Raw genomic sequence first — 26,411 nt, 5'->3', positions numbered from 1 at the left:
TTTTGAGTCATCCATGTTGTCATCATCCCTCCAGCAGAAAACAGCAGGGGAGATTAAAAAAATATTGTGCAGCAGTTTTGTGTGTCTATTTTTGCCAATAATTATAGTCTTACGAGAATCTGCCTGCCTCATAATGCTGCAAGTGTTGTGTGTAACAGTAATTGTGGAGTGATAAGGGTGAAAAAAGTGTAAATTCCAATGATTTGAACAGGAGCGGGCGGAACTTATCCGAAATATATCTGTGCTGCTTTTGCCTACTTGCTTTCCGTCATTGTTTGTTCCGTCTGATGTTTGGACTTTGTAGTCCTTTCCAGCAGCTGTGAATTCGATCGAAATCATAAAATCGAGGATTGGAGCAACACTAGAGGTGGGACTTAGCTAGACATAAACAGGCGATAACAGAACAGGGTAAGTTTACTGTCGTGCTCAAAACGCTTAAAAACAAGGCACTTTCAAGTTTATGCCAAAGTAAGGGCGTAGGGTAAAGTGCCCAATAGTGGACCCTCCAGGCATTTTTGCATTATTGCTATGAAATTCCATCGGGAGAACCTACCTTATAGTCTTATGATTTGATTACATGCATTGAAAATACTATTTAAAGTAAAATTAGATGATTTTTTACTATTCTATAAAAAATGAACACGAGAGTGTCCATAATAGGGACATTTTGGGGTGTCCATAATAGGGAAGAAGAACGTTCCGAAACGGAACATAAAAATCAAATGAAGTGTCGACTATAGGGAAGCAATTTCCTATTATGGACCCCCTGGGGGTCTACTATAGGGCGAATTCAGTCAGACTTTAAAATGTTAATTTCAACGAATAACGTCGAGTACTTGAGTGTTTTATGAGATGTATGTATCGTGAAGAGGAGATGCAGAGCTTGATCACATTGTCTGTGGCTTGATATTAGATATCACGCAAAATTAATATTTTGAAATTTTCCACTCCCTATGCTAGGAAGAGCAAAATTTCGCTACTAGGGGGTCCACTATTGGGTATTTTACCCAAAGTTATTCAAATAAAAGATACAAGCAGGCGTATTACTTTATCGGCTACACGGTAACCAGAAAATACTCTTTTATGACTTTAAAGTATGCATAATCCTGGAAAAGTGGAACTACGCATAAAAGGAGTATAATTCGTTATCTCATTTATGAGTATATTGCCTATACGTCAAACGATGCATACTTTTTACTCCTTTCCTCAAAGTAAAAAATGCATATTTTTTACTCCTAATAACAAAGATAGGAATGTATACTTTTTACCCCTTATTATTATGAATTGTTTGTTTCAAAAAGTGGAGACTATTTCTTTATTTTCAGGTAATAATAATACAGTCATATTTATTCAAATAAAAAGATTATTACCAAATTTGGTGTCCAACATACTTTTATTGCTGTCCGGAACTAACATACCGGCAGGCTCGCCGGCAGGTACAGCGAGCATCCTACTCGGGCAGTTTGCTCATCGCTTCCTGCAGCATACGAATGTTGCTCGTTTACAACACTTTTGCAACACTTCGTGGAGGGATTCGAACACTTCCACCAGATCCAAAACTTCCAGATCTTCCTCCTCCTGCATCTCGATAACGTTCTTTAAAAGTTCGTCCGTAAAAAGTTCGATAACGTTCTTTGATCTCCAGCCGGAGCTGCTTCTCCTGATGGCTTCAGCTATACATGGTTGCGCTGGAATTAGTATTCGACGCAGGCACGGGGTCAATCAAGCTGCAAAAAGAAGCATAAATCGAAATATCTATTTTATTCTCAGACGTATTCTTCGAATTCAAAAGCAACTCACCTCGTTGGCAATGTCTAATTGTCTTTCCAGCGTTATTTTTGCGTTTTCACTAGTTATTTTATTAAAATATTTTTTATGTTTTCGCACTCACTGCGCCGCCGGTGACAGAAAACTAATTTGGTTATGTTTGGCTTTGAAATTTTCTTTTCTTCAAAATACTGCTTTTTACGCTTTTTCCAATTCCATTTACATGTTCTAAAAGGAGTCAAAAATACTCTCAACTAATGATTTAAAAGTACGCATTTTTTGACGTTTAGTCAATATTCTCGAATATGATTAAAAAGTACTCCTAAAATGAGTATACGGATGTTACCGTGTAGGCTACTTGACATTAAAGTTCTCCATAGATATGTACAGTCAGTCTAAGCTAATACTAATGACACACTGATGGTATTCGTACCATGGTACAAGTTGTACCACAGGTGTGTCACCTTGTACCATGCTGGTACAACGTGGAAAACCATGGTACAATATGTACTAGGGTACATAACCGGTCCACGGTCCTTGTACCACCAGTGTGTCTTTAGTATAAGCTAAGCTAAGCTATAGCTACTTGACATTAAAGTTCATATAAGGTACAGTGGGGTAAGTGGGCAAAGGAATTCGTTGGTAAACTGTTGATAATTCGTATAAGGCTATCTGACGTTTTATCATCTTTCTCTTGCACGCGCACGGGAAGGATAGGATTTGTTTTCATACGGAAACGCTTCGGAAGCGTTTCCGTATGAAAACAAACCCTATCCCGGCTGTGCGCGTGCAAGAGAAAGATGATAAACGTCAGATAGCCTTATAGTGCAGGTTTATTAAGCCATAGAAGGTGAATATAATATTAAAAATTAATTATGTTCATGATATCATTTATAAGTTTTTATTTGCTTCCAAACATGATTTTAGAAAAAAAAATCCTTTTAGAATAAAAAGTAAATGAAAAACTTAAAAATCTGTTCGAGTTTTTCACTTGCAAGATATGCGTGCAAGATGTCTTGCCCCTCGTGTGGGTAACTGAAGAAATGACTTTAAAAAAGGTCCTTTTTCCAATGTATATATGGGAATAGGAACACATTTTCTGTATATATCTTGCATGGGACCTTTCACAAATTACGTAACGCTGTAGGGTGAGGAAGGGAGTCAAGCCGAGCGATACGATCCATTCAAAAAAATTCAACCTTTCATACAAAAAGTTTTACGAGAGAGAGGGTGGGGGTCCAAAATCACCAAATTTAGCGTTACGTAATTTTAGAAAGAACCCCATATTGAACAGAACCTAAATTGTGATCAGTTGTGATGCTTTTCGCTACTACATGAAAGTGGAAGCACTCCCGATGCTGCAGTGTTTTGACTTTCATAAAGTATCAAAACCCAGATTAAACCATCTACACTGAGATTGACCCTTCCTTAGTTATAAGGAAATATTTTTGGACTCCATTTGTATCGCTCATAAAAAAAACTACTCCGCTTATTTTTAATCGCAACAATAAATGAGCGCCAGATAGTTGCCTAAGAAAAACATTCATTTCATTTATTATTTTAGTTAACATCTAAACAGATAACACTGAATCAACAATTTGACGCCACAATACACGGTTCGAGGCCGCATCTCTCCATCCTCGAATGCGCCCCACACTCGCTTTGCACCTGGTCTGCCCACCTTGTTCGTTGTGCTCCACTAACTGGAGTGTTCGCCCGAAATCTTCACACAGTTTTGCACACCATCCACCCTTGCTTTGATCAGTCTGGTAAGCTTCCCAGGGAAGCTGTTCTCGTCCATAATTTTCCATAGCTCTACGGCGGTCTATACTGTCATATGGCGCTTTGAGATCAACGAACAGATGGTGCGTTGGGACCTTGTATTCACGGCATTTTTGAAGGATTTGCCGTACAGTAAAGATCTGGTCTGTTGTCGAGCGGCCGTCAACGAAGCCGGCTTGATAACTTCCCACGAACTCATTCACTAATGGTGACAGACGACGGAAGATGATCTGGGATATCACTTTATCCAGCTTTCCACGCTCGGTAATGGCGGCTTGTCGTTGTGTAAAAATCAATCGGTCACTGTACTGTTTGACACTAGCTGGAGGAAAGCTCACTGGCGTTCCTGGATGAGGGGAAGGGAAAAAAGGCCTTTTCGCCAGTGAGTTTTCCTCCAGCTAGTGTCAAAAAGTACAGTGACCGATTGATTTTTACACACCGAAAAGCCGCCATTACCGAGCGTGGAAAGCTGGATAGGCGACATTAAGAATGGTGATCGCTCGAAAGTTCTCACACTCCAGCTTGTCGCCTTTCTTGTAAATGGGGCATATAACCCCTTCCATCCACTCCTCCGGTAGCAGTTCAGTTTTCCAGATTCTGACTATCAATTTGTGCAGGCAAGTGGCTAGCTTTTCCGGGCCCATCTTGATGAGCTCAGCTCCGATACCATCCTTACCAGCTGCTTTATTGGTCTTTAGCTGTTGGATGGCATCCTTAATTTCCCTCAAAGTGGGGCTGGTTGGCTTCCATCGTCCGCTGAACTGACGTAGTCATCTCCTGCGCTGCATTGACTTTCACTGCCTGTAGTCTCAGCGCAGTTCAAATGTTCCTCGTAGTGCTGCTTCCACCTTTCGATCACCACACGTTCGTCCGTCAAGATGCTCCCATCCTTATCCCTGCACATTTCGGCTCGCGGCACGAAGCCTTTACGGCATGCGTTGAGCTTCTGATAGAACTTGCGTGTTTCTTGAGAACGACACAGCTGTTCCATCTACTCGCACTCCGCTTCTTCCAGGCGGCGTTTCTTCTCCTGAAAATGGCTGGTCTGCTGTCTCCGCTTCCGTCTATAGCGTTCCACGTTCTGCCGGGTACCTTGCTTCAGCGCGACCGCCCGCGCTGCGTCCTTCTCCTCCAGAATCTGTCTGCACTCTTCGTCGAACCAATCGTTCCGTCGACTTCGTCCCATAAACCCGACGTTGTTCTCCGCTGCGTCGTTAATGGCTGCTTTGACTGTATTCCAGCAGTCCTCAAGAGGGGCCCCATCGATACTGCGCGTATGCAGTGGCGACATCAGGTTGCTTCAGTCGCTCTAGGTCGTACCGCGGCGGTCGTCGGTACCGAACATCGTTGATGACGGATAGTTTTGGGCGCAGTTTAAGTTGACTCGGGGAGGCACTACACACCGTGTCATTTTTCCTATCTTTTGTCTCTTTCTAGCATTGCCACCTCGTTATTTTAGAGCGGCGTATTTCGGTTTTCAGATGTAATTGTAAATGTATTAGCATGTAGATTGCGAGTAGGCACGCGCCGGTGATACTTTTTCAAAATCATATTTGTTGTAGAAAAAAATTAAGCATTCAATGATGAAATGATGACGATTTGATGATTGTTTGTGCTTCCCGTGTCACCTTAAGCATCACCAGATAGTGGTCAGAGTCGATGTTAGCGTCACGATATGTCCTGACGTCGATAATGTCGGAGAAGTGTCGTCCATCAATCAGAACGTGGTCGATTTGTGATTCTGTCTGCTGTGGTGATTTCCAGGTGTACCGATACCGATACTTTCCATAATACGGGAGGCTGTGTTGGAAGTATGTGCTGCAAATGGCCATATTCTTGGAGGCGGCGAAATCAATTAGTCGTAGCCCGTTTTCGTTCGTCCGCCGGTGAGCGCTGAACTTCCCAATAAGGCATTTTATGAGACAGATCGAAACAGCTGTTTATCTCGTGTTTATCTACTTTGACAATTAGTGGGAGCCCGTTTGTTTCGTAATTTCGCGCTGAACATTCCGATCATCAATTCTGCCTGTTTTACTTTTCGTCTACCAGTGTTTTAGAACAAAGTTTTTCATATGATTCTTAAAACGTGTCGTTAGATTATTCATACCATTGCATTCTAAGCATGAAATGCTGAAGAAAACACGAATGAAAATTAAAACTTTACAAACATTATTTGGTGTTCGGACCTAACGGAATGTTCACGTAGAATCATACCAAAACAAAACATTAGAAGTAAATAATCGGGCCACCGCTAAACGTCTCATAAAATGCCTTATAGTCGGTCTAATCTAAACTCCTCCTCTTGGCCAACCTGAGCGTTCAAATCTTTTATGATGATTTTGACGTTGTGGCTTGGGCAGCTGTCGTACTCACATTCCAGCTGCGCGTAGAATGCGTCCTTACCATCATCAGTGCTTCCGGAGTGTGGGCTATGGACGTTGATTATGCTGAAGTTGAAGAACCGGCCTTTGATCCTCAACCTGCACATTCTTTCATTGATCGGCCACCACCCGATCACGCGCCTTTGCATATCGCCCATCACTATGAAAGCTGTTCCCAGCTCGTATGTGTTGCCACAGCTCTGGTAGATGGTATGATTACCTCTAAACGCCCGCACCATTGATCCCTTCCAGCAAACCTCCTGCAGCGCTACGATGCCGAATCCACGCTCCTTGAGCACATCGGCTAGTATGCGTGTGCTCCCGATGAAGTTGAGAGATTTGCAGTTCCACGAACCGAGTTTCCAATCGCTAGTCCCTTTTCGTCGCAGTGGTCTTCGCCGATGGTTCTGGTCCGTACTCTCTTGTTGATTGTTCGTTGCTTATGTTTTTTAAAGGCTGGCTTGCAGGACCTGACACCAAACCCCCTAAATCTCCGGAGGACCATACCTCCTTATTCCCGGTGTACCATGGTGCACAGTTTCACTTAGAGTCCCTCGCTGGCACTCGGACGATGATCAGCCGCCCCTAACATGGAGAACAGACGTTGTTGTGAGCCGATCCTGACATGACGAACAGACGCTCAGTAAGATTTGCACCTCCGGAGAGGAGCAACCCCCTCCCCTTCCCTGTCAGCATACGACCATAGTTCCCACCGGGGTTGGTTACCCGATCTTACCTAAGGTTGCTCGTATCCCGACCAGCACTACGGGTTCTCATAAGCTATTGTTCTTGCGTTAAGTGGTGCCCCGCCAAATAACAATAGCTGGCGCCGCCAGTGATTAGTGTCTCAAAACATGCGTACATTTGCTACCTAGCTGCCAGTGAAGAAATTTTTGAAATCCCTTCAAAGTTTTACGTTTTTGCTTTTCTGAGAAGATTTTTTGGTACATTCTTCTTTACGTTCCTCAATAAAAATCAATAGTTTCTTTTAAAAAAAATCAGACAAACAAGCATATCGCCATATCATATCATTTGTATAGTTATATTTTCAATATTGAAGCGAGTTTGTTTCAAATACCATACATTTTATTTCATAACTCAAGAGATTTATTGATAAATAAATATGTAACACGCCTGCGTAACGCACACAAAGTGAAATTATTAACACTTCCAAAGGAAGGGTCAAAAAGCAATACAACAGATCACAGTGTCTTCATTGAATAATTTAAAATAACTTTTTTAAATTGTTTTATGGTCTTTGTGTCTCACTTTACTTTCCATAATCAGTTAAAATTTCTTGCGTTGCTTTATGTATGCATAGAATTTTTTCTTGTAATATTTATATATTTATCAAACCTGGAATCACAGACTGTCTGTGCTGGAATCATAAAGATAGTGTTTCATGAGTAATCCACTTATAATTTCAGTAGAACAGTGTACATTAACAAACAGCTAAGTCTTCTCAACTTCGTCCGAATAGGGTATGTGGCTCAAACCTTGTTCTAATATGCTGTGATTGAGCACATTTATCGTTATAAATCTTCATATATTACAGTTCCGATCAAAATTATTCCACCAGTCAGATTGCTTACTTTTGGTTTTGACGCCAAACAACAAAAAATGTCGATGAATGTCCACAATATCTAATTTAAACCAGCGAAAGTCTTGAGCAAAATGTTGCCCCTTGTCCCACAGGTGGATGTATAAAATTGACTCCCTTGCACCTATAGTGGTGCAACTTGTTGCAACTGTACCTATGCAGTAATATCCTGATTTTATCACCCCCCCCCCTGGTGAATATTTCATGAAAATCATTGTTGTTTGCGTTATTATCCACAGAAATAAAAAGAAAGACAAAAAATTTCAAAAATTTTTGGAGTGATAAAATTGGGTCAAGAACGTGATAAAATCGGGTCGAAAACGTGATAAAATCGGGGAGTGACAAAATCGGGTCAAAACTGTAGTGGCGAGTCTCATAAGAAATCAATGGATAGCACCACTATGGGAACCAAAATTAATTTATATCAAAAAATACAAAAACAGGGTACCCATAAGTGGTGCAAGCAATATTTTGTAGTTGTTGATGTTTAATGACATCAATCTCATTTTTGTTAGCAAATTCATTAGTTTATCTATCTGTCTATCTGTTTATCTGTTGAAGCTGTAAATTTCCAATAACATTAATTTAAAAAAAAAATCTTTTGTGGATCTACTAACACCTCCACTATTGGTGCCGTTACCCTAGTCACTCTCGTCGTATGAAGAAATCGAAAAAATATAGTCTTCGTCATAATATTGTACAACGTTTTTCCGTGCCGCATGCCTATGGAACTGAACCGGTGCGTGGGTTCGAGTCCCATCGAAGGGAAAGTGGTTACCTCCAATATATTTTTCAAATCAAAATCTTCCGCATAATGTACATATTCACATCTGAGTTTTTCAGAACATTGTAAATTAATGTCCAAGTCGAGTGGTTTATCCGGTAAATAACTTTGATTGAACTGAAGGTTGATACGCCGACAATTTTTTTGGGTATCACACTAAGTCGAAATCAAATTATTGCATGGAGAAAGGCATCAACACCGCTAGGTGGATTTATCTGGGTTTTTCATATATTTCGACTGGTCACCTCATATAAACTTCAAATTATGTGCGCCAGCCATATGATTGTTAAATTCTAAGATAATAAATACATCACATAAATAGAGAGATAAAAAAAAGTGTGCTACCTACATGTACAATTCGTGGAACTCTAGAACGTTTTGTCTCCAGGTCCAATTTAATGAAATCAGTGCAGGATGCTCCGTCAAGCGTGAAGTATGCAAACCCCTATGTCATTATCACCAATTTTAAACAAACCAGTATTAGGTTCTTTCACGAATGGTCGACTCCCTGCGAAGAATGACTGTTAGTGAGTTGAGTCTATTGGCTCTTATCGCCATTGGTTCCGTCATGGTTCTTTTCATGCATTTCCACCTGCCGCCGTGGATGGCAAATGGCAACATTTAAAATCGCTTAGACTTGTAGGTCACACGTTGCACCCTTCACGTTCGGTATTGTATGTTTATATTTTTGAATTTATCAAATCTTGTCAATATGTATGTTCTGGAGGAGTTATCTCATCGGATTATTGATGGGTTCGATTGGACTATGGACAGATGTATGCAGCGGTTGTTCGTCTGATTGATATGCAATATATATTTTTTTCTGCTTTTCTATTTCAGTGCACAACATGTCGGCGGGTCCATACAACTATTCCTACATTTTCAAATATATCATCATCGGTGATATGGGCGTGGGTAAAAGTTGTCTCCTGCATCAGTTTACCGAAAAGAAGTGTAAGTATCAATACACAGATTAAAGCCGAAAGGTCTTGAAGTTTAAAAGTATCATATTTCATCAATCTGCCGTCTCAGGCAGGTGTCTGGATGTTGAATTTCTGCGATGCCTGTCTCGTCAAATACAAAAAATATCCCCAAATAGATTAAACAATTATATTAGATTCCCTAAAAGTTTCTTGCTGTGTTCGTACTAAGCTTTTTAAGAAACGACACAGGACAACATCTATGCTTGGAGAAGAAGAGAAAGGGAAAAATGATTGAATAGATTTTAGCTGAATTTTCTGAAATAGTTGCGAGTACGTTTTCACGTAAAATGTACCTGAATATTAAGTGAACAGAATAGTAAGCCTGCCTGCCTCTTACCCTAGTGGTTCGATACCAGTCGGCACCATTTTACATTTTCTAAAGCGCAAAATGTCCAAAATTACAAAATTTTTGTGTTGGAAATTTTCTAGGCATAAGAGTATCACCATGTTAGTTGCATAATATGTATACGAATATAATAAATAGTGAATTAGCTTAGAAAACTTCCCGTTAATGAACACTAATCCGCGAAGCGGCAATTCACAGTGGGGGAAGTAATGCAAAAAGAAAAATGGAACTCTTGATGGAATATTGATTATTAAATCATTACATTTTCCAGTTATGGCAAGCTGTCCGCACACAATCGGAGTGGAGTTTGGCACCCGAATCATCGAGGTCGACAAGCAGAAGATCAAGCTACAGATATGGGATACTGCTGGGCAGGAACGCTTTCGAGCCGTGACACGATCGTACTACAGAGGAGCGGCTGGTGCGCTAATGGTTTATGATATTACCAGGAGGTATTTTTTTTTAAATTTTCTATCTTTAGTTTCCCATGTCTACCGGATGTTTTTTTTTCTAGATCTACTTATAACCACCTTTCGAGCTGGTTAACCGACACCCGTAATTTGACTAACCCAAGTACTGTGATATTTTTGATCGGCAATAAGTCGGACCTGGAGAGCACCCGCGAGGTTACCTACGAAGAGGCGAAAAAATTCGCCGACGAGAACGGGCTTATGTTCGCTGAGGCTAGTGCAATGACGTAAGTATGATTTTATCTTTATGGTCATGGTAAATATTGAAACCTCGGTAATATAAATAAATAATATACAAATATATAAAGCGGTTCTATACTATTCCCCAGAAAACCGTTCCCCAGAAAACCATACCCCAGAATTCCATTTCCCAGAATGTACCATTCCCCAGAAAACCAATCGCCAGAATGTACCATTCCCCAGAAAATCAATCCCCAGAATGTACCGTTCCCCAGAAAACCATTCCCCAGAATGTACCGTTCCCCAGAAAACAGAATATATAGATAAACATGGTTTCATAATAAGTCACCATAATTAAAATCATTTGTCTTGATGAGTTGGATGTGCAATGGCCATTGTGGTAATTATTAGAAACTATAGTTTCAAATACAATGTGCCTTTTGGCATAATGACTATAAGGTGCCCGCCAGAGTAAGGTGCCTGCCAGAGTAGACGCGTCCACGCGAAAATTGCATACAAAAGAATAACAATCAATAATAAGGAGCTGTCAAATCGTATGGACGCTTCGCTTCGCATTGCACTTCGCGTCTACTCTGGCCACACCCTAACCGCGATGTGCGATGCGATGCGACGCGACTCACGCAAAGGAATAACAATTATTATCAATGAACTGTCAAACTGCACTGTCGCGTCACGTCGCATAGCATGGTCACGTCTATTCCACCCCCCTGGAATGAGATGTAGTTCTTGATGCCGTCTACCGATTGGGTGGCGCTAGTGTTGCCTTTCCTATTTTAAGCTCCGTTCATACTGCCGCGAGAGAATTTGCGATTGGCGCTTTGATGTTGCATGAAGAACACTCAAAATAATTGTCACTTTAATTCCACTATAAAAAGTCATGTAGACTTTAAAAATCGAAACTTTCATCGGTCTTACTGGAATCAAATAAAACTGACTCAAATCACAAGTGCATCTTAATAAGAAATGTAGTGGAATTCATCAAGAAACATAGAAAATAATATCTATATACTCTTCTAGTGAATTCTACTCAAAATGAATGTATGAAAAATATATGAGTGGGGTTCTCAGAGCGAAATGTACGTTTATTAACAATCGCTAATGAAACATTTTGCAGAAGCATTATGAGAACGATTTGCAAAAAACATGTTTGAGTTTGAATTAATTTTCTACTCCTTTTTTTGTCCTCGTCCGCTTCTAGTGGACGGAATATCAATTACAGGGATATCATAGAAAAAAAATCGAAGTTTCACTTAAAATTTAAGTACATGGCCAATCGAAAATTCACTTAAATTTTATTTTATTTTCTAGTGAATCGAGAATAATGAGTGCCATCACTAATAAATCATTTAACTTTTACACACGAAACTACATGGAAAATATCTGCATATGTTTTCAAGTAGCTTCTAAGTGAAAATTATTTTGAGTGAAGAAGAAGCAGAAAGATGATAATAAAAAATATTCGCACGGGAAAACATACGAAGAAATTTTTGAAACTCTTCTTTAAAATTCTAGAAGCAATTAAATTAAAAACGGTAAGCAGTACGGGGTTAGACTTGTTTTCTACTGCACAATAAACACAATATTTCAATTTCAATTTTTACTCTGTGATATCATACTTAATACACAGTATAAGAAAAGTCCAACCCCGTACTGTTTACCGTTTTTAATTAGATTGCCTCTAGAATTTCAGAGATATCTTCGTATGTTTTCCCGTGCGAAAATTTTTAAATATCATCTTTCTGCTTCTTCTTCTTCTTCATGCAACATCAAAGCGCCAATTAATCACGCAGAGAATCACGTAACAATGCAATACATCTCGTTGAATATAATTTAACAATACAACACATGCCGCTTACGCATCCGATTTCGACATACTGACTTCGTGTATTTATTGCTTAACCGGCAATGTTTACATCCAGCACCATGTTGCAGCACCATGTTTTCTAGCAACCCTATAACCAGAGACCGGCGGAGTGAGAAACTGTCGAAATGGCAACGTATGAAAATGCATGAAATCGTGAAAATAATACTGGCAGCACTTGAACTTTTTGCTTGCTTCTTATGGATGCAAAAAGTAAACAAGTCTAAATGGAACCGCTTTTGACGGTTCAATTGGAAACAAGATGGCGTCTTTGCCGATCTCTTATTCTAGTATTTCTAATGTTTTCGGCTTCAGGCGAGTTGTTCGTGGATGACAGCCGTTTCATGGGGGTGGTCTATTCTGGCTTAGCATAGTATATGGTTACGTCTATTCTGACTTCACCCCAAAACAGAAAAAAATTCTTCTTATTTTGAAGCTTGCCTTGATTAAGGAATCAAATAGGGACCCACGTATTTGCCTGGAATAAGGCAATTAAGTCAGTGATTCCTTCTTTTAAAATGCGCATTTTCCCTGTATATGGTGTCTTTAATATGTTTGTGCTACACACGCGTTTGTCCATAATAAGGCACAAGAATATAAAAATGAAACAATAATTCCATCTTGAAAGGCACGAATATGCCCGAAATAAGGTTAACGAATGATTCCTTCTTTTAAAATGCGCATTTGCTCGGAAAAAGGGAAATGAGTGATACATTCTTTAGACTCACACATTTGCCTGAAATACGCCTTCTTTCAAATCACGCGTTTGCACGGAGTATAGCGAACAAGTGGATAATACCAAGACCATGGGAAAAGTACATAGTCAAACATGTTTCGAAAACTGTCATAGCATTTTTTGGTCAACTAAGCTCCATTGTATGCAAAGGTAATTGTAAGGCCAAAATCACGAAGCAACTCATAAGCAGGATCAGAAGCAGTATTTCAAAATTCGATGTGGCAGAGCCTTCCAGCGGTCATGTCATACCAACAAGACTAAGCTGCGCCGCAAGCTGAACCATGGACCATATGCTAATATTCATTAGTTTAAGTTTTAAGACAGGGCATCTCTTTGTATAACATATTCTATTATATCAGATTGAACTGTACTTCTTTGTAGTTTTCTCCGAGCCGTTCTTTTTATTCCAGTTTTTTAGTTGCCAAAATCTTTTTTCTTCATTACAGGAATCTTTATAAAGGTATGAAAAAAATTCTGGGATATGGTGCATTCTGGGGAATGGTTTTCGGGGGAATGTTTCATTCTGGGAAATGGTTTTCTGGGGAATGGTACATTCTGGGGAGTGGTTTTCTGGGGAACGGTTTTCTGGAGAATGGTTTTCTGGGGAATGTTATAGAATCTATAAAGCTATATATGTAGACGAAGAATCAGAAGGAATAAATATTGGCTGTTACGCCCTTTTTAAATGTTGGTCTAGAATTGAAAGCTTTTCTATGCCCGCTATTGTACAATGGATACTAGACCACTTCATGTTTTCAAAATGTATCAAAATTTAAACCAGTCAGCCCAGAATCACAATTCTTATACTAAAATAAGCCTCCTGTCAAATTTTCAGCTTATTCGGATAAAATTTCGAGGTGACTTAAGTCAATTTAGTGTTTTTAGGCTATTTTTAATTTTGAAAAAAATCTAACAAGAGATATAAACGCTAAAAACTATCGCAACAACCTCTATACGGAAGCTTCTGGTGTGCTCTACAAGTCTTGTGAACATTGCGATTCGTTCCGTTCACGTTTTGACCATGTTAAAGTGATTTTCTAGCTTTTAAGTGCATAAAAACATTGTTTCCCATAGAAGTCGTTGTTCTTCAAAATTCCTGAATTTATTAGTTTTCCTCTTTTTCCCCTGGATATTTTAGTAACATAATTGCCAATGTACAATTTACGGTTAAATTATTAAAAATCAGAAGCTGAACATAGGGAGCGGGACCATTTGGGCAGCACTCCCTATTCCCGTCCGCAACGTTAACTCGACCGCATTCCAACCAAATGGCTTGATTGTTTGTACATCACTAGATATTGACAGAAACTAACCATGTACTAAAAAACAAGTAATTCGGTTGTAATGCGCTCGAGTAATGAATGTTGCTGATGGGAATAAGCGGTGTTGCCCAAATGGTTCTCTACCCGATGTCATATGTCAATTTGCACGATGCCCTGAATGCTCTGGATAAAATTTCAGCCAAATCGCTCAACGTTTGGACGGTGCTAAACTCGTTGGAAGTTTATATGGAAAAATGTATGCAGAAACATCCAAAAACAGTAAATTGCAGCTGGACTACACAACTTACTACGAAGAACTATGATACTCATTCAGATCTTGGAGAATTTATTACAGAATATTATGCAGAAAACCGCGAGAAGATTAGAATTTGCCCGGCTTAGTTATTAGCATTTCTCTGAAGTGTGGTTTGAGCAAATTTCGTTTCTTTTTCCTTTGAAAAGAAATAAATTCACCCCTACAAATGCTAATATCTTTGCGTAATAAACTCTAATCTTCTCGCGGTTTGCAGCATAACATTTTGTATTTAATTCTACAAAAACTGAATGAGTATCATGGTTCTTGATCGTAAATTGTACCGTCCAACTGCAAATCACTGTTTTTGAATGTTTCTGCATACATTTTTCCATATAAATTTCCAACGAGTTAGCACCCAAACGTTGACCGATTTGGCTGAAATTTTGACCACAGCATGAGGGCATCAAATAGAACCGAACCTTTAACGTGGTCAAAACGTGATTCTGTTGAATCGCAATGTTCACAAGACTTGTAGAGCACATCAGAAGCTTCCGTATAGAGGATGTTGCGATAGTTTTCGGCGTTTATATTTTTTGTCAGGTTTTTTTTTCAAAATTGAAAATAGCCTAAAAACACTAATTCGACTTAAGCCACCTCGAAATTTAATCAGAATTAGCTGAAAATTTGACAAAAGGCTTATCTTAGTATAAGAATTGTGATTCCGCACTGACCGGTTGAATTTTTGATACTTTTTGAAAACATGAAGAGGTCTAATGGATACACTATGCCCCACTTTTCCGTCATAGAATCAAAGACCAATAAAACATAGACAAAAAATATTACAATTGTACATAAAAGCTGTGGTTTCAACGTACATATACGGTAGAAATTCTTGGTTTATTTTGCTAAAAAAAAGTTGCTTCACATCTTCCCGCTTCGGCTTCGATTTTGCTGAAATTATTGAAATTATTTTTCAATTCAAAGATGAATGAGAAAATTGCTTTAACCTAGTCAGAAAAACTTTAGAATTATATTGTATTGTATACTGTATATTTGCATATATTGTTTAAAATAATTGTAACGTGAGGATGGTTACACTGGTGCTCAGCTAAATGACCCACAGATGTATGTTTTTACATATCTTACATCTCCGTTTCTATAATTTGATCGCGACAAATTGTACGAATTGCGGAAATAGTAGCAATTGATTATGTGGGCCAAGGAGTAAAAATGCTAAGAGTTGGACTGAAGGCATTTGGCCACAGCAAAGGTGGCGTGCGGATCGTTTTTGGGCAGCATTTGCTCGTGTCATTAGTTCTAGACCAAAATTTATTCTTTCTGATTCTTCGTCTACATATAAAGCTTTATATGTGGACGAAGAATCAGAAGGAATAATTTTTGACTGTTACGCCCTTTTCAAATGTTGGTCTAGAGTTTAATTTAGTTAATTAATCTGGCGAACATATTGACTCGTATTAAGTGTGGGGGGGCGGGGGGTGGTGGCCCCGTAGCGTTGTTGACTACACGTTCGCCTTACGAATGGTCATGGGTTCGATTCCCAGTCCCTCCAACAAACCCTCGTCAGTCGCCGGATCCGCAGCCCATACGGTTGCGTTTTGGGGTACGCGCCTCACCGTCATGGCTGCCTGATGACGACTGACAACTTGTTCTTTTCGGAGGCATTCCTTCAACGTTAACCGAATAAATGGCAACCGAACAATGCAACGATCATTGGATGCACGACATGGACAACGGACACAATGGACTCACAATGAGATGGACTGGCAAGGACAACAATGGAAATCTAAAAATAGATTCCATGTGGATTCCTTACAGCAGAATACCACAGTAGATATCGGCCTAATAAATGAAGGAATAATGAAAAGAACCTTTCTACTTTTATCAAATTATACTTTTTCGCAATTAAAAGCAATATTTTATTTTGGAAATCAACTTGTACAAATAACATAAATTTTTAGAAATCTCGCTTAACTTTTCAAAAGGACCTAAGTAACATTTTTTTCATGATTTAATTTGAATACTGCAATCAATAGCTTTCATGTTGTTCTGTTTATTGTGCTATTCAAATTAATTCATGAAAAAAATGTTACTTAGGTCCTTTTGAAAAGTTAAGCGAGAAATGCTCACGTTTCTTAAAATTGATTTCATAAATTTCCATTTCACCCTTTTTTATTCATGAATGTACACGGTGTGTCTATGGTGAAATATTTTTTCAAAAATCAGTATCTCTGAAAAACCCACCACGTGAATGTATATGCTCTCCTCTTTCATATAGTGGGTAAACTAAAATGTTCTAACGGGGGATCTAGAACAATTTTTATTTTTTTCACTATTTTTGGTGCAAACTCCATAGAAAACTCAAACGATTTAACTCCCCCCAAAATGTATGAAAAAATGACCCCTCTTCGATGAACCTACACCGAATGGAGTATCCTTCTCCACTGGACTCGATCCTGGGCCAATCGCTTCCAGTCGCCCTGAACATTGAGCGCCCCCGGGTCCTCTTCAACTGCAAAAAGCCATCGTGTACGCGGCCTTCCACGAAGCCTGCGGCCTCTTCCGGGTTCTCTACTAAATATTATCTTCGCTTGACGTTCTTCCGGCATACGAACAACGTGACCAGCCCACCGTAGTCTGCCGTGTTGAATAAGCTTAATAATATCCAGCCTTTTATACACCTGGTACAATCCATGATTCATGCGACGCCGCCAGATACCGTTCTCCTGTTTACCGCCGAGTTTTTTCCGCAGCACCTTACGCTCAAACACTCCGAAAGCTCTCCGATTAGCCTCCTTTAACGTCCATGTCTCATGGCCGTATAAAGCCACCGGAAGAATCAGAGGGGCTGTCCACAAACCACGTAGACCGAAATTTCACTTTTTCAAACCCCCCCGTCCCCCCTAGTAGACTTTCGTAGACTTTTTCAAAACCCCTCCCTCCCCCCATGATATCTACGTAGACTTTACCAAATTTTACAAAACATCATATGTGATAGGAAAAATATGGAAATCAACCACGTTTTAGGCAATTCAGCTATTCAATTCCATTTCCATGTAAAAATTACAACAAAATTCGAATTTCAAACTTAACAAAATCACACTGAATAAAATCCAACAAAACGAGAATCAAATTGAAACGAAATCAAATTTAATCCTCTGTCCATAACTCCTGAAATCAAATCTCAGAGTCAATTAGTTTGATTACTGTTCAATTCCTCCTAGAGGTGTGCACCACCACCACCGACATTTTTGCATCGGCGCGACACTGATAAAATCTGTCACGCATCTGACCTATATTTCTCAACGCCGGTTCAAAATTGTAAAAATCGTGAATTTTCAGAATTTAGAAAAAAAAATCGAGTTAAAATTTCGAGAACGTCAAGTCTATATTCCAATTAGTTTTGCGTGAAAATTTAGTAAAATTTCTTAATTGAAATTGAGTTCTTGTTCTTGAAATACTCCAAAGAACTCTCCGTGATAATTCCGATGCTTTTCTTGAAAATTCCATGCAATATCCCACTGAATAATCATCTGTTGAAATCCCAAGATTTTTCTTCTAAATTCCAAAAGTTTCCCCGTTAAAAAACCCGAGTAATTTTCCGTGAAAATTAAGAATTATTTCCCGAGGTAATTTTTAGTATACGGACATTCCGAAATATTTCCCGTGGAAATTCAGAATGGTTTCCTACGATATTTTTTAATTTCTCTTGCAAATTTGGAGCTATTTCTTGAGGAAATTTAAATAAATCTTATGGACATTCCAAAAAATATTTTCTGAATACTTTTCGGTGGAAACTATGGAGAATTTTCAGTTGAACTTTTTGTGAGCTTCTCGTAAAAATCGAATAAATTTTCATGAAAATTAGAAAGTCTTTTTTTACAAAAATTGCAAATATTTTTTTTTGTGGAAACTCAAACTGTTTTTGGTGGGAAATTCAAATAATTTCTTGTGGAAGTTTTCAACAATTTATTTAGAAATTTCGAAAATTTTCCATCTATAATTCCAAAGAATTTACATAAGAACTGCCGAAGAAATTTAAGAAGGAGAATTTTCCACGGGCATTTCAAATAATTTTGCTTATATTTGCAAAGAATTTCTCGCGAAAATTCCGAAGAATTTCCGAAATTCAGCAAAAAATTTCGGGGACTTCCTAGAAAATCTCCAGTGAATATTCTGAAGGGTTTCTCGCGGAAATTTCGGAGAATTCCCTTTACAAGTTCCAAAGAATATCTTTTGGGCATTCCAAAGACTTTTTCTTGAATATCTTAAAATGCTTCCTTTGAAAATTAAAAAAAAAAAAATCCGACATAATTTCCATAGTTTGCTAAGAAGTTCCTTCCGAAAATCAATCGAAATTCTAGTAGGAATCTGCAGTAAAATCTAAGTGAAGATTTAAAAAAAAAAATCAAAAGTTTTTATAGCATACTTTGGAGAATTTTCCTGCACAGAAGAATTTCCTGGTAAAATCTATGATAGTTTTAAGTCGTAGCTCGGACTTTTACTTTAGTGAAATTCATTAAATTATTAAGGAGAAATGCAAGAGAATATATCGGTAATATCTTGCAAAAAAAAACCGGAACATCCTAGAAAAATGAAACAAGTGAACTTCGCACGAAGCTGATGTATAAATCGCTTTAAAAAAACATGAAATCAAAAAGTCCACGTAGACTTTTGGTATACCCCCCCCCCCCCCCCCCTTCGTAAACTATCGTAGACTTTTTCGAAACCCCTCCCTCCCCCTCAAGAGTCTACGTGGTTTATGGACAGCCCCAGAGTAGTATACAGCGCGAGTTTTGTTTTCGTTTGCAGACTACGGGACTTAAGCTGGTTACGAAGTCCGTAATAAGCCCTATTTGCAGCTGCAATACGCCTTTTCACCTAGCGGGTAACATCATTATCGCACGTCACTAATGTTCCAAGATACACAAATTCTTCCACCACTTTTTCACCATCCAGCACCCCCAATAGAACATTTAAAAAATGCACCTACGTGAAAAAGGAAAACCTATTCTTTCATGTAGTGAGTGTTTTAGAGATACTGATGCTTTGAAAATAAGCCTCTTCGGATAAACACACCGTGTGTAACCCTCCTACAATCTCTACACCCCTGGAAATAATTATAACACATCATACAAAATAGTCATGTATGAGGATCGTGATGAAACGTGCCTATTCAGTGAACATACATACAAGAACAATCATTAATTGAAAGTTTAGGTCATTTCAGGTTGGGATGCAAAATCTCAATCTCAATCTAATCGCTAGAAGTCGAGATTTTAATCCTTAAACATGACCATTTCATACACCTACACCTTGAGATTCTTTTGTGTCTACTGTTCTTCGTATTGAGCGAGCACTTGCTCTTGAAAAATTTAAACATGAAACATATAAACTTTCGTAAACTCTCCCGTAAACTTTCATCCGTCAAGGAGTTTATAAGTGAGACGCTAGTTAATTATGTGAAGTAATGACGAAGCCACAACCAAATTATCAAGCGCGCAATTCAAGTGAATCAAATAATGAACCATCCTGAAAAGTAATCAGAGTGGTCACCAGTAAGAGGTAATCAATAGGATAAATTTTTAACGTATTGCGTAGTATGGTTCTCTAGAATTTGGCCCTTGACAATAACGCTTGTGACATTGTTGTATAGCCACTAGTGTTTCAACTTGTCCGGTATACGGGGCAAGTGAAAATGATGCATAAGAAAAAAATCTGTATACAAATAGGGGATTCCGATTTCCATCTCACTGTACATATATCCATCTCATCGCTAAACAAAGAAATACGGCACCAAATTCGTCGCTTCTTTTTGTCAACATGCGTGCTTACTGCTGAAAAAAATCACAAAAATAATAAACAAACCAAATTCCTTTCCATTGCTTTGTTTTTGATGGGATGGAAATAGGAGCTATGAGATGAAGTGGCGAACCGTTCCCCTAGGTGTTTTCCAAAAAGTTTGGTAGAGCCGTGTGTAATCTTTGGGCCGAACTAGGTAAGACCGCAAACGAATTTAAAATTTATCAAAGGGTGATTTTTTTTACAGCACTTCAAAGTTCAACTTACCCAATAAGCCGCATATTTCGTCAAATCGACAATATAGTCATCCTTTAATGCTTATAAATTTTTAAACAGCCGTATATTGGCCCTATATGGCAGTTTAGCGTAATGGTTACTTGGATATAGTAGAGTCACATTGCTGGCATTAGAAAAATTCTGTTCCATCAAATAACTACCCCGTTATCCCCTTTCGTGGTACTTTTGAGGATGTCTCGTGTGTCAAGTAAGTATTACATCAACACTTATTTCTTGCTGAAGACGGACGTGATCTATCTCAATTTCCACTAACATTCTGAATCGGTATAAAAATACCAATAGAATATAGAACGTATACGTCACGCTCAGGAGGGAATGAAGTTTTCGTGATGTGTGGCGACCTATACTTATTTTTCACATTCTACATGCCAAAAGTGTAATTATTCGTTGTCTTTTCAAATCTTTTATTTGCCTATCTTGCACCTAACTTACAGTGGCCAAAACGTAGAAGAAGCATTCCTGGAAACGGCACGTAAAATCTACCAAAGTATCCAAGACGGTCGTTTGGACTTGAACTCGTCCGAATCCGGTGTACAGCATAAACCGGCACAGCCAGGGCGAACTTCGCTGAGCGGAGATTCCCAGAACAACAAGGACAACTGTTCATGTTAGTCGTCCCTGGTGCGCGCGTAACCGATAACGGTCCCGTTAGAAACGAAGGAATGATTGATAAGATTCTCTAGTTGGTGTACTGTATATATCTAGTGCAGGCGCACCAATTTGTCGTTTTGCCAAAGTGAGTCCAATGGATTGGAAATAAAAAAAAAGAAGTATATAGTGATTGTCTCCGTAGTTACTGTGGTTTGTAATTAAACCCTCAAATATAACGTAACTGAGAATAATTCGCTAGGAGAACAAATCTTTGTAGAATAATTAGGCTGGTCAAGGTTATTGAATGATTACGAAATGTTTATTTGTTGTTGATTTGATTCTTAGTTTTTTAGCAATGATATGTAACGATCTGCAGCGAGAGGATTAATATCCATATTATTTCCTGAAACAATAATTGATAGATGTCTTACTTTCAATCAGTAGTGCAGCACAGCATGAAACTAATCTTTATCGGAATACATGTATAATACGTGTACAACAAACATATAAGAACAATATTAAAAATAAATATAATTGAATGTTTATTACGAATCAAAAAGTAGTAAATTAATATATCTATGATGTAGACGAAAAATAAACATCTTTTGTAGATAAGGAAGCAAAACGAGGAAAGTATCAATAGTACTACTGTATTTATGGTTAAGACCATTACGATAATCCCTTTTAAACATTGGAGATTTTATCTGTGTTTCTAATTGCTTTTTAGTACTATTGCCGCGTTTTCTCGAAATTTCTAGGTTGAGAATAGAAACCTACGCAGATATTTTGAAAGAAGCCACCTATCCAAACAAATTGGAAGCGTCCATCATTTTCTAGTACAAAGTATAAGTTTATTATTACACGAATCCGAATCTACAATGTTACATCACTCAAAATAAAAATTCCCTCATTTCAACGCGTGATTTTTCGCGCATAAATTCCATTTTATCTAAAACAGTAAATTCCAAAATGACAATTCGAGAAGCCTAAAACACGTGTCATGAACCCAGATATGAGTCATGTGAGGCAAAAATTATATTTAGCAAATCTTGACCTTCAAAGTAATAAAATACATACAAAAGTATTAATTGAAAGTGAACGAAAATAAAAGGCGCAATGTCTGCGACGTGATGTTTAAGGTAATCGATCGTTATAACGATGCAGAAGCGAGCAGATAATGTTAGGGAAAAATATAATATAAAATGATTAAAAACTTGAATAAAACTTCGAAAATGACATTTAGCATCTATCACTTAAACAGAATGGGAGTTTCTATATCGATAGTGGAGTATCACACCGAATGCATGCTTATTATACCAGCACTTATAGGGAGGGTATACCGTAATATTTTTCAAATCGAATGCCATCGAAAGGACTTTCCTAGTTTATGTACATCATAACTGACGTGACCGTTATGCCTGTACCATATTTCTGACACTTTTTGAAATAGATAGCATTAAAACATCAACATGAATGTTAATGTAAAGAAAATAATGTTAAGCTTGTTTAGTGGATTGTTTTCACTTTATTGAACTAAACTCGAGTGGCGAGCTCTTACCGACTAACCAGAAGCTCACACAACCGTCACTTGATTAGTGCAGTTGCTGGTGTGTAGAATAAATATTCCATCCCACCCAGAGAACTCCACTATAGCAGAACGTGTACCCTGAGCATACGATTTGATACGGATGAGTTTGGTAAAAAAAAAGTGTCTCTTTTATTTTCGTTTTCGAGACTTAACGTTCTTGGTACTCATATGGCTACTGCTTCTGCCTCATACGCAGGAGGTTGTGGGTTCTATTCCAGGTCCGTTCCATTCTCCAACTTTGTTTCTTTCTCTATATTCCTCATGTTCTAGCAATCGCTAGAACTGGAAATGCACTTCCACACCGTTTCCATTTCTATCCAATACCTTGTAACGGTCAGAATTTTGTAAATATTAAATGTGTTTCTGTATATATGTGAATGGGCGAAAATTCCATTCAAAATGTTTAAATGTTTAACTGTCCCTTAGCATAGGCAACAAGCCATAAATTTTTGCCCAATCTTTCCTTGGGCGAGTTTAGTTGTCGCCTCGAAAGGTTGGAAAGGGACGGCAGCAGGTCCAGCGCACCGAGTTATCCTTCGGAATTGTGCAATCACGAATGTGCACGAAGAAATTTCGGGAAATGGCGAATCTCAGGATTGTCCGGGATTCACTTTCCTTAATCTGAGGGAACATAGATTCTGCCATTTCGTCTATGAACAGCCAGTACATAGGAAGTGTGTGCGCGTTTGTAATTTATTCGTTTTTTCTATAAAGTATGTTAAATATAGTGACGTTAAGTGCATGTGATTAATTAAATATTTGTTCGTCCTTAGATTAGAAGTAAAGCGTGCGTGACGAATTGCCGCCGCTAAACCTTTCTTGTCACCAGGAGCGCAGACTAGCCCCACCGATGCGCTGCTAGAAATGTGACGTCACATCAAGAACATTTAAAGCACATGAGCACATGAGAACTAGACAGGGAGAGAGAACGCACACATAATAGGGATAGAATAGAGAGGACGAATACAATCTGAACATGAATGAAAATGAGCAATGAAACCAAATACATGTAAACCTAAAAGCTATTTCGACTCTTGTTTATAATAAATGTTAGTTCTGTCCCAATTCCCTGCTGTTTGATTGATTTATATGTGTTTTACGTCACATCGCGTTTGTTGTATTCGAGTCCCGTCCTCCACCATATGCGCTTAAGCCACGTGTTTAAGGGCGGATCGGCCCTGCTAGCTACAAATGGCGCCCAGCTAAAGGTCTTCTATGTTGTATTTATGATTTATGTTATAGCTGATGTTAAATTACTTCATGATTAATGTGTTATTGTTGGAAAATTTTAGGTCATTATATTAATATTTTTGCGGATATTGTAATTGTTTCCGTATTATGCTGTTTTGTGGAGAAATTCTGGAGTAAAAATATTTTGTTGAGTGATTTCGAGTATTTTGTAGGTAATTGAGATTGTAAAGTTTGGGTTGATGTAGTGCATTACAAAGTTTCGTTGAAAGTTTATTGAGTTTATTTACATTATTTGTTGAACATCATATTATTTCTATTTATTATTATCTATAATTGTTGGTTACTTACTGTTGAAAATGGCTGTTAAACCCCCACATGCGGATCATCTGATCAATGACGAAGTCGACTATGAGCTTACGATTAGAGGGAAATACGACGAGACGAAAAATGATGTTGAGACAAAGTATAGAACGCTGAGGTATTTGTTCAAACAAGATGAGAAAGAAAAGAGAGTTTACGAATCTCCATTCACTATTGATCAAGAATATGACATGATATGTTCTAGGGTCAATGAATTGAGGAATAAGTTGGCAGGTGGGTTGGATGAGAGAGTTTACTCTCGATTGAGACATTATTATCGTAGGGTCTACAGGATAATCACCAAGGAGGCTGATTCGGAGCGAATGTGGAAAGAGTTACTGAAGGACATAAGGGAAGAATTAAATAAATTTGAATCTAAGAAAGGGCAGGATAAAAGGCCAGATACTTCGAGTTTACAAAAAGAGGATAGATGGTTATGGTGCTCAGGTCAGAATGCTAAGTCCAATGGGAGCCAAGTCGGTTGTTCCGAAAACATCACAAGGTGAACAGGTACAGGTCAGTAATCGGGAAAAAGAGTTAGAAGCACAGGTTGCGGATCTACAGCGAAAGTTAGACATGTTTATCCAAAATTCAGAGGGAGCTAAAGGAGGAAAAGAGGATAATGCTAGTAGCTCACAGAATGCGTTACAAGGCAAGGTTACCGCAGGGATAGTAGGTACCTGGAACCAGACGGGTACCTGGAATGAAGAGGACAATAGAAATAGGTTCGATTTGTGTGTTCCAGCACAACGTAGTACATACAGCCAGAGAGAGGATAGAAACAGAAGGATTTTCACAGATGAATATGATGCAGATGATAGCGGTCGGCAAGAATATGAACGTGGAATGTTTCGATATGACGGCAGGAGTAATAAGACGGACGAAAACACCATAAGAAATAGTGTGGTGTATAGGGACGAGCCAGGCAGAAGTGGGGAAAGGTATCGTGACCATGTTCCGTTCCACCGAGAAAGATTTGAGAGGAGGCGTGAAGGTGAAGACGATCACACACGTAGAGTATGGTCGGACCGACATAATACTCGAACTCACTTCGAGCGACAACGAGGGTATGGAGAAGAGGAACAACACACACACTGGGGCGAAGTGCAGGATCGTCGTGTTCATCATGGAGGAGGCTTTACACACGGACGTAGGCAATCGGAATTCAGTTCAGACGAATTCTCAGAGGATGAGAGATTCAACAATAGAGTGCTCCACCATCAAAACAGAGTAAGGAGAGTAAGTGAAGCTGAAATCCGTGACGCAGATCGTAGGATGGAGAAATGGCACTTAAGTTTCAGTGGCGATTCGCGTACCAGATCATTGGAAGATTTTTTGCTGAAAGTACGTCGTCTTGCCAAAATGGATAGAATTGCAGACGATGTTCTCATGCAGAGAATACATACGATACTGCGAGGTGAAGCGTACGACTGGTACCTTTGCTACGCCGATGAATTTCATAACTGGGAGCAATTCGAGGAAAGGATTCGATATATGTACGGTAACCCTAACAAAGATCAGGGAAATCGCCAAAAGATCTATGAGAGGAAGCAGAATAGAGGTGAAACCTTTTTAAGCTTCAAGATGGAAATTGAGCGTTTGAATAAGCTACTTAGCACACCGTTAGACCAACAAAGAATTTTTGAAGTTATTTGGGATAACATGCGGCCCCATTACAGGTCGAAGTTGGCATGTCGAACAGTACGTGAGTTGAGAAAACTCGAATACTATGCATATAGAATTGATGCGAATGACCCAATTTTCAGACGGGATGGACCGAGCAAGACGAGTGCAGTGCACAACATCGACCTACGGGAAAAGGAAGAATCGTATAGCTCAGAATCGGAACCAGAAGATGTCAATGTAATTGGAGGTAGAATGGACCGGGATAGGAAACTGAGAATGCAGCAGGCATCATCGTCGACCGGGAGGAATCCAGGATCATCAACCAGGGATGGCGTCAACGTCCCGCAGTCCATGTTGTGTTGGAACTGCAGGAGGACTGGCCACCTGTGGAGGAATGGTCCACACGAGAAAAACCTGTTTTGTTACTGGTGTGGAGCGCAAGGAAAAACAGTGAAAACGTGTGAGAATCATCCAGCAGACAGTAGGAGACCGACGAGAGAAAATTCGGG

The 26,411-nt window shown here is 38.9% G+C and overlaps 1 protein-coding gene across 2 annotated transcripts; it reads left to right on the top strand.

The window, feature by feature from the left end:
* Positions 1-22,400, top strand: LOC134213235 (ras-related protein Rab-14). Of its 2 annotated transcripts, none has more exons than XM_062692011.1 (5): positions 1-408; positions 9,155-9,268; positions 9,915-10,095; positions 10,158-10,340; positions 20,981-22,400. In XM_062692011.1, the coding sequence occupies exons 2-5, from the start codon at positions 9,163-9,165 to the stop codon at positions 21,156-21,158; spliced, it is 648 nt and encodes a 215-aa protein (XP_062547995.1). In that variant the 5' UTR covers positions 1-408; positions 9,155-9,162; the 3' UTR covers positions 21,159-22,400. The 2 variants fall into 2 exon arrangements, with proteins under 2 accessions (XP_062547995.1, XP_062547994.1); XM_062692010.1 differs by lacking the exon at positions 1-408 and adding an exon at positions 8,970-9,090.
* Positions 22,401-26,411: the final 4,011 nt, after the last annotated feature.

Source organism: Armigeres subalbatus, chromosome 2 (assembly GCF_024139115.2).
Source record: "Armigeres subalbatus isolate Guangzhou_Male chromosome 2, GZ_Asu_2, whole genome shotgun sequence".
Taxonomy (NCBI): Eukaryota; Metazoa; Arthropoda; class Insecta; order Diptera; family Culicidae; genus Armigeres; species Armigeres subalbatus.
Note: the sequence above shows the minus strand (reverse complement) of the source record. Positions and strands in the feature narration are given on the sequence as shown.

What these genes read in the sequence shown, in the direction of transcription:
- LOC134213235 (XM_062692010.1), top strand. Translation starts at nt 8,991, where the DNA reads ATGTTTATATTTTTGAATTTATCAAATCTTGTCAATATGTATGTTCTG. An exon ending in TCAGTTTACCGAAAAGAAGT is followed by an intron (nt 9,269 to 9,914) that starts GTAAGTATCAAT and finishes TACATTTTCCAG; the next exon opens with TTATGGCAAGCTGTCCGCAC. An exon ending in GTTTATGATATTACCAGGAG is followed by an intron (nt 10,096 to 10,157) that starts GTATTTTTTTTT and finishes TTTTTTTTCTAG; the next exon opens with ATCTACTTATAACCACCTTT.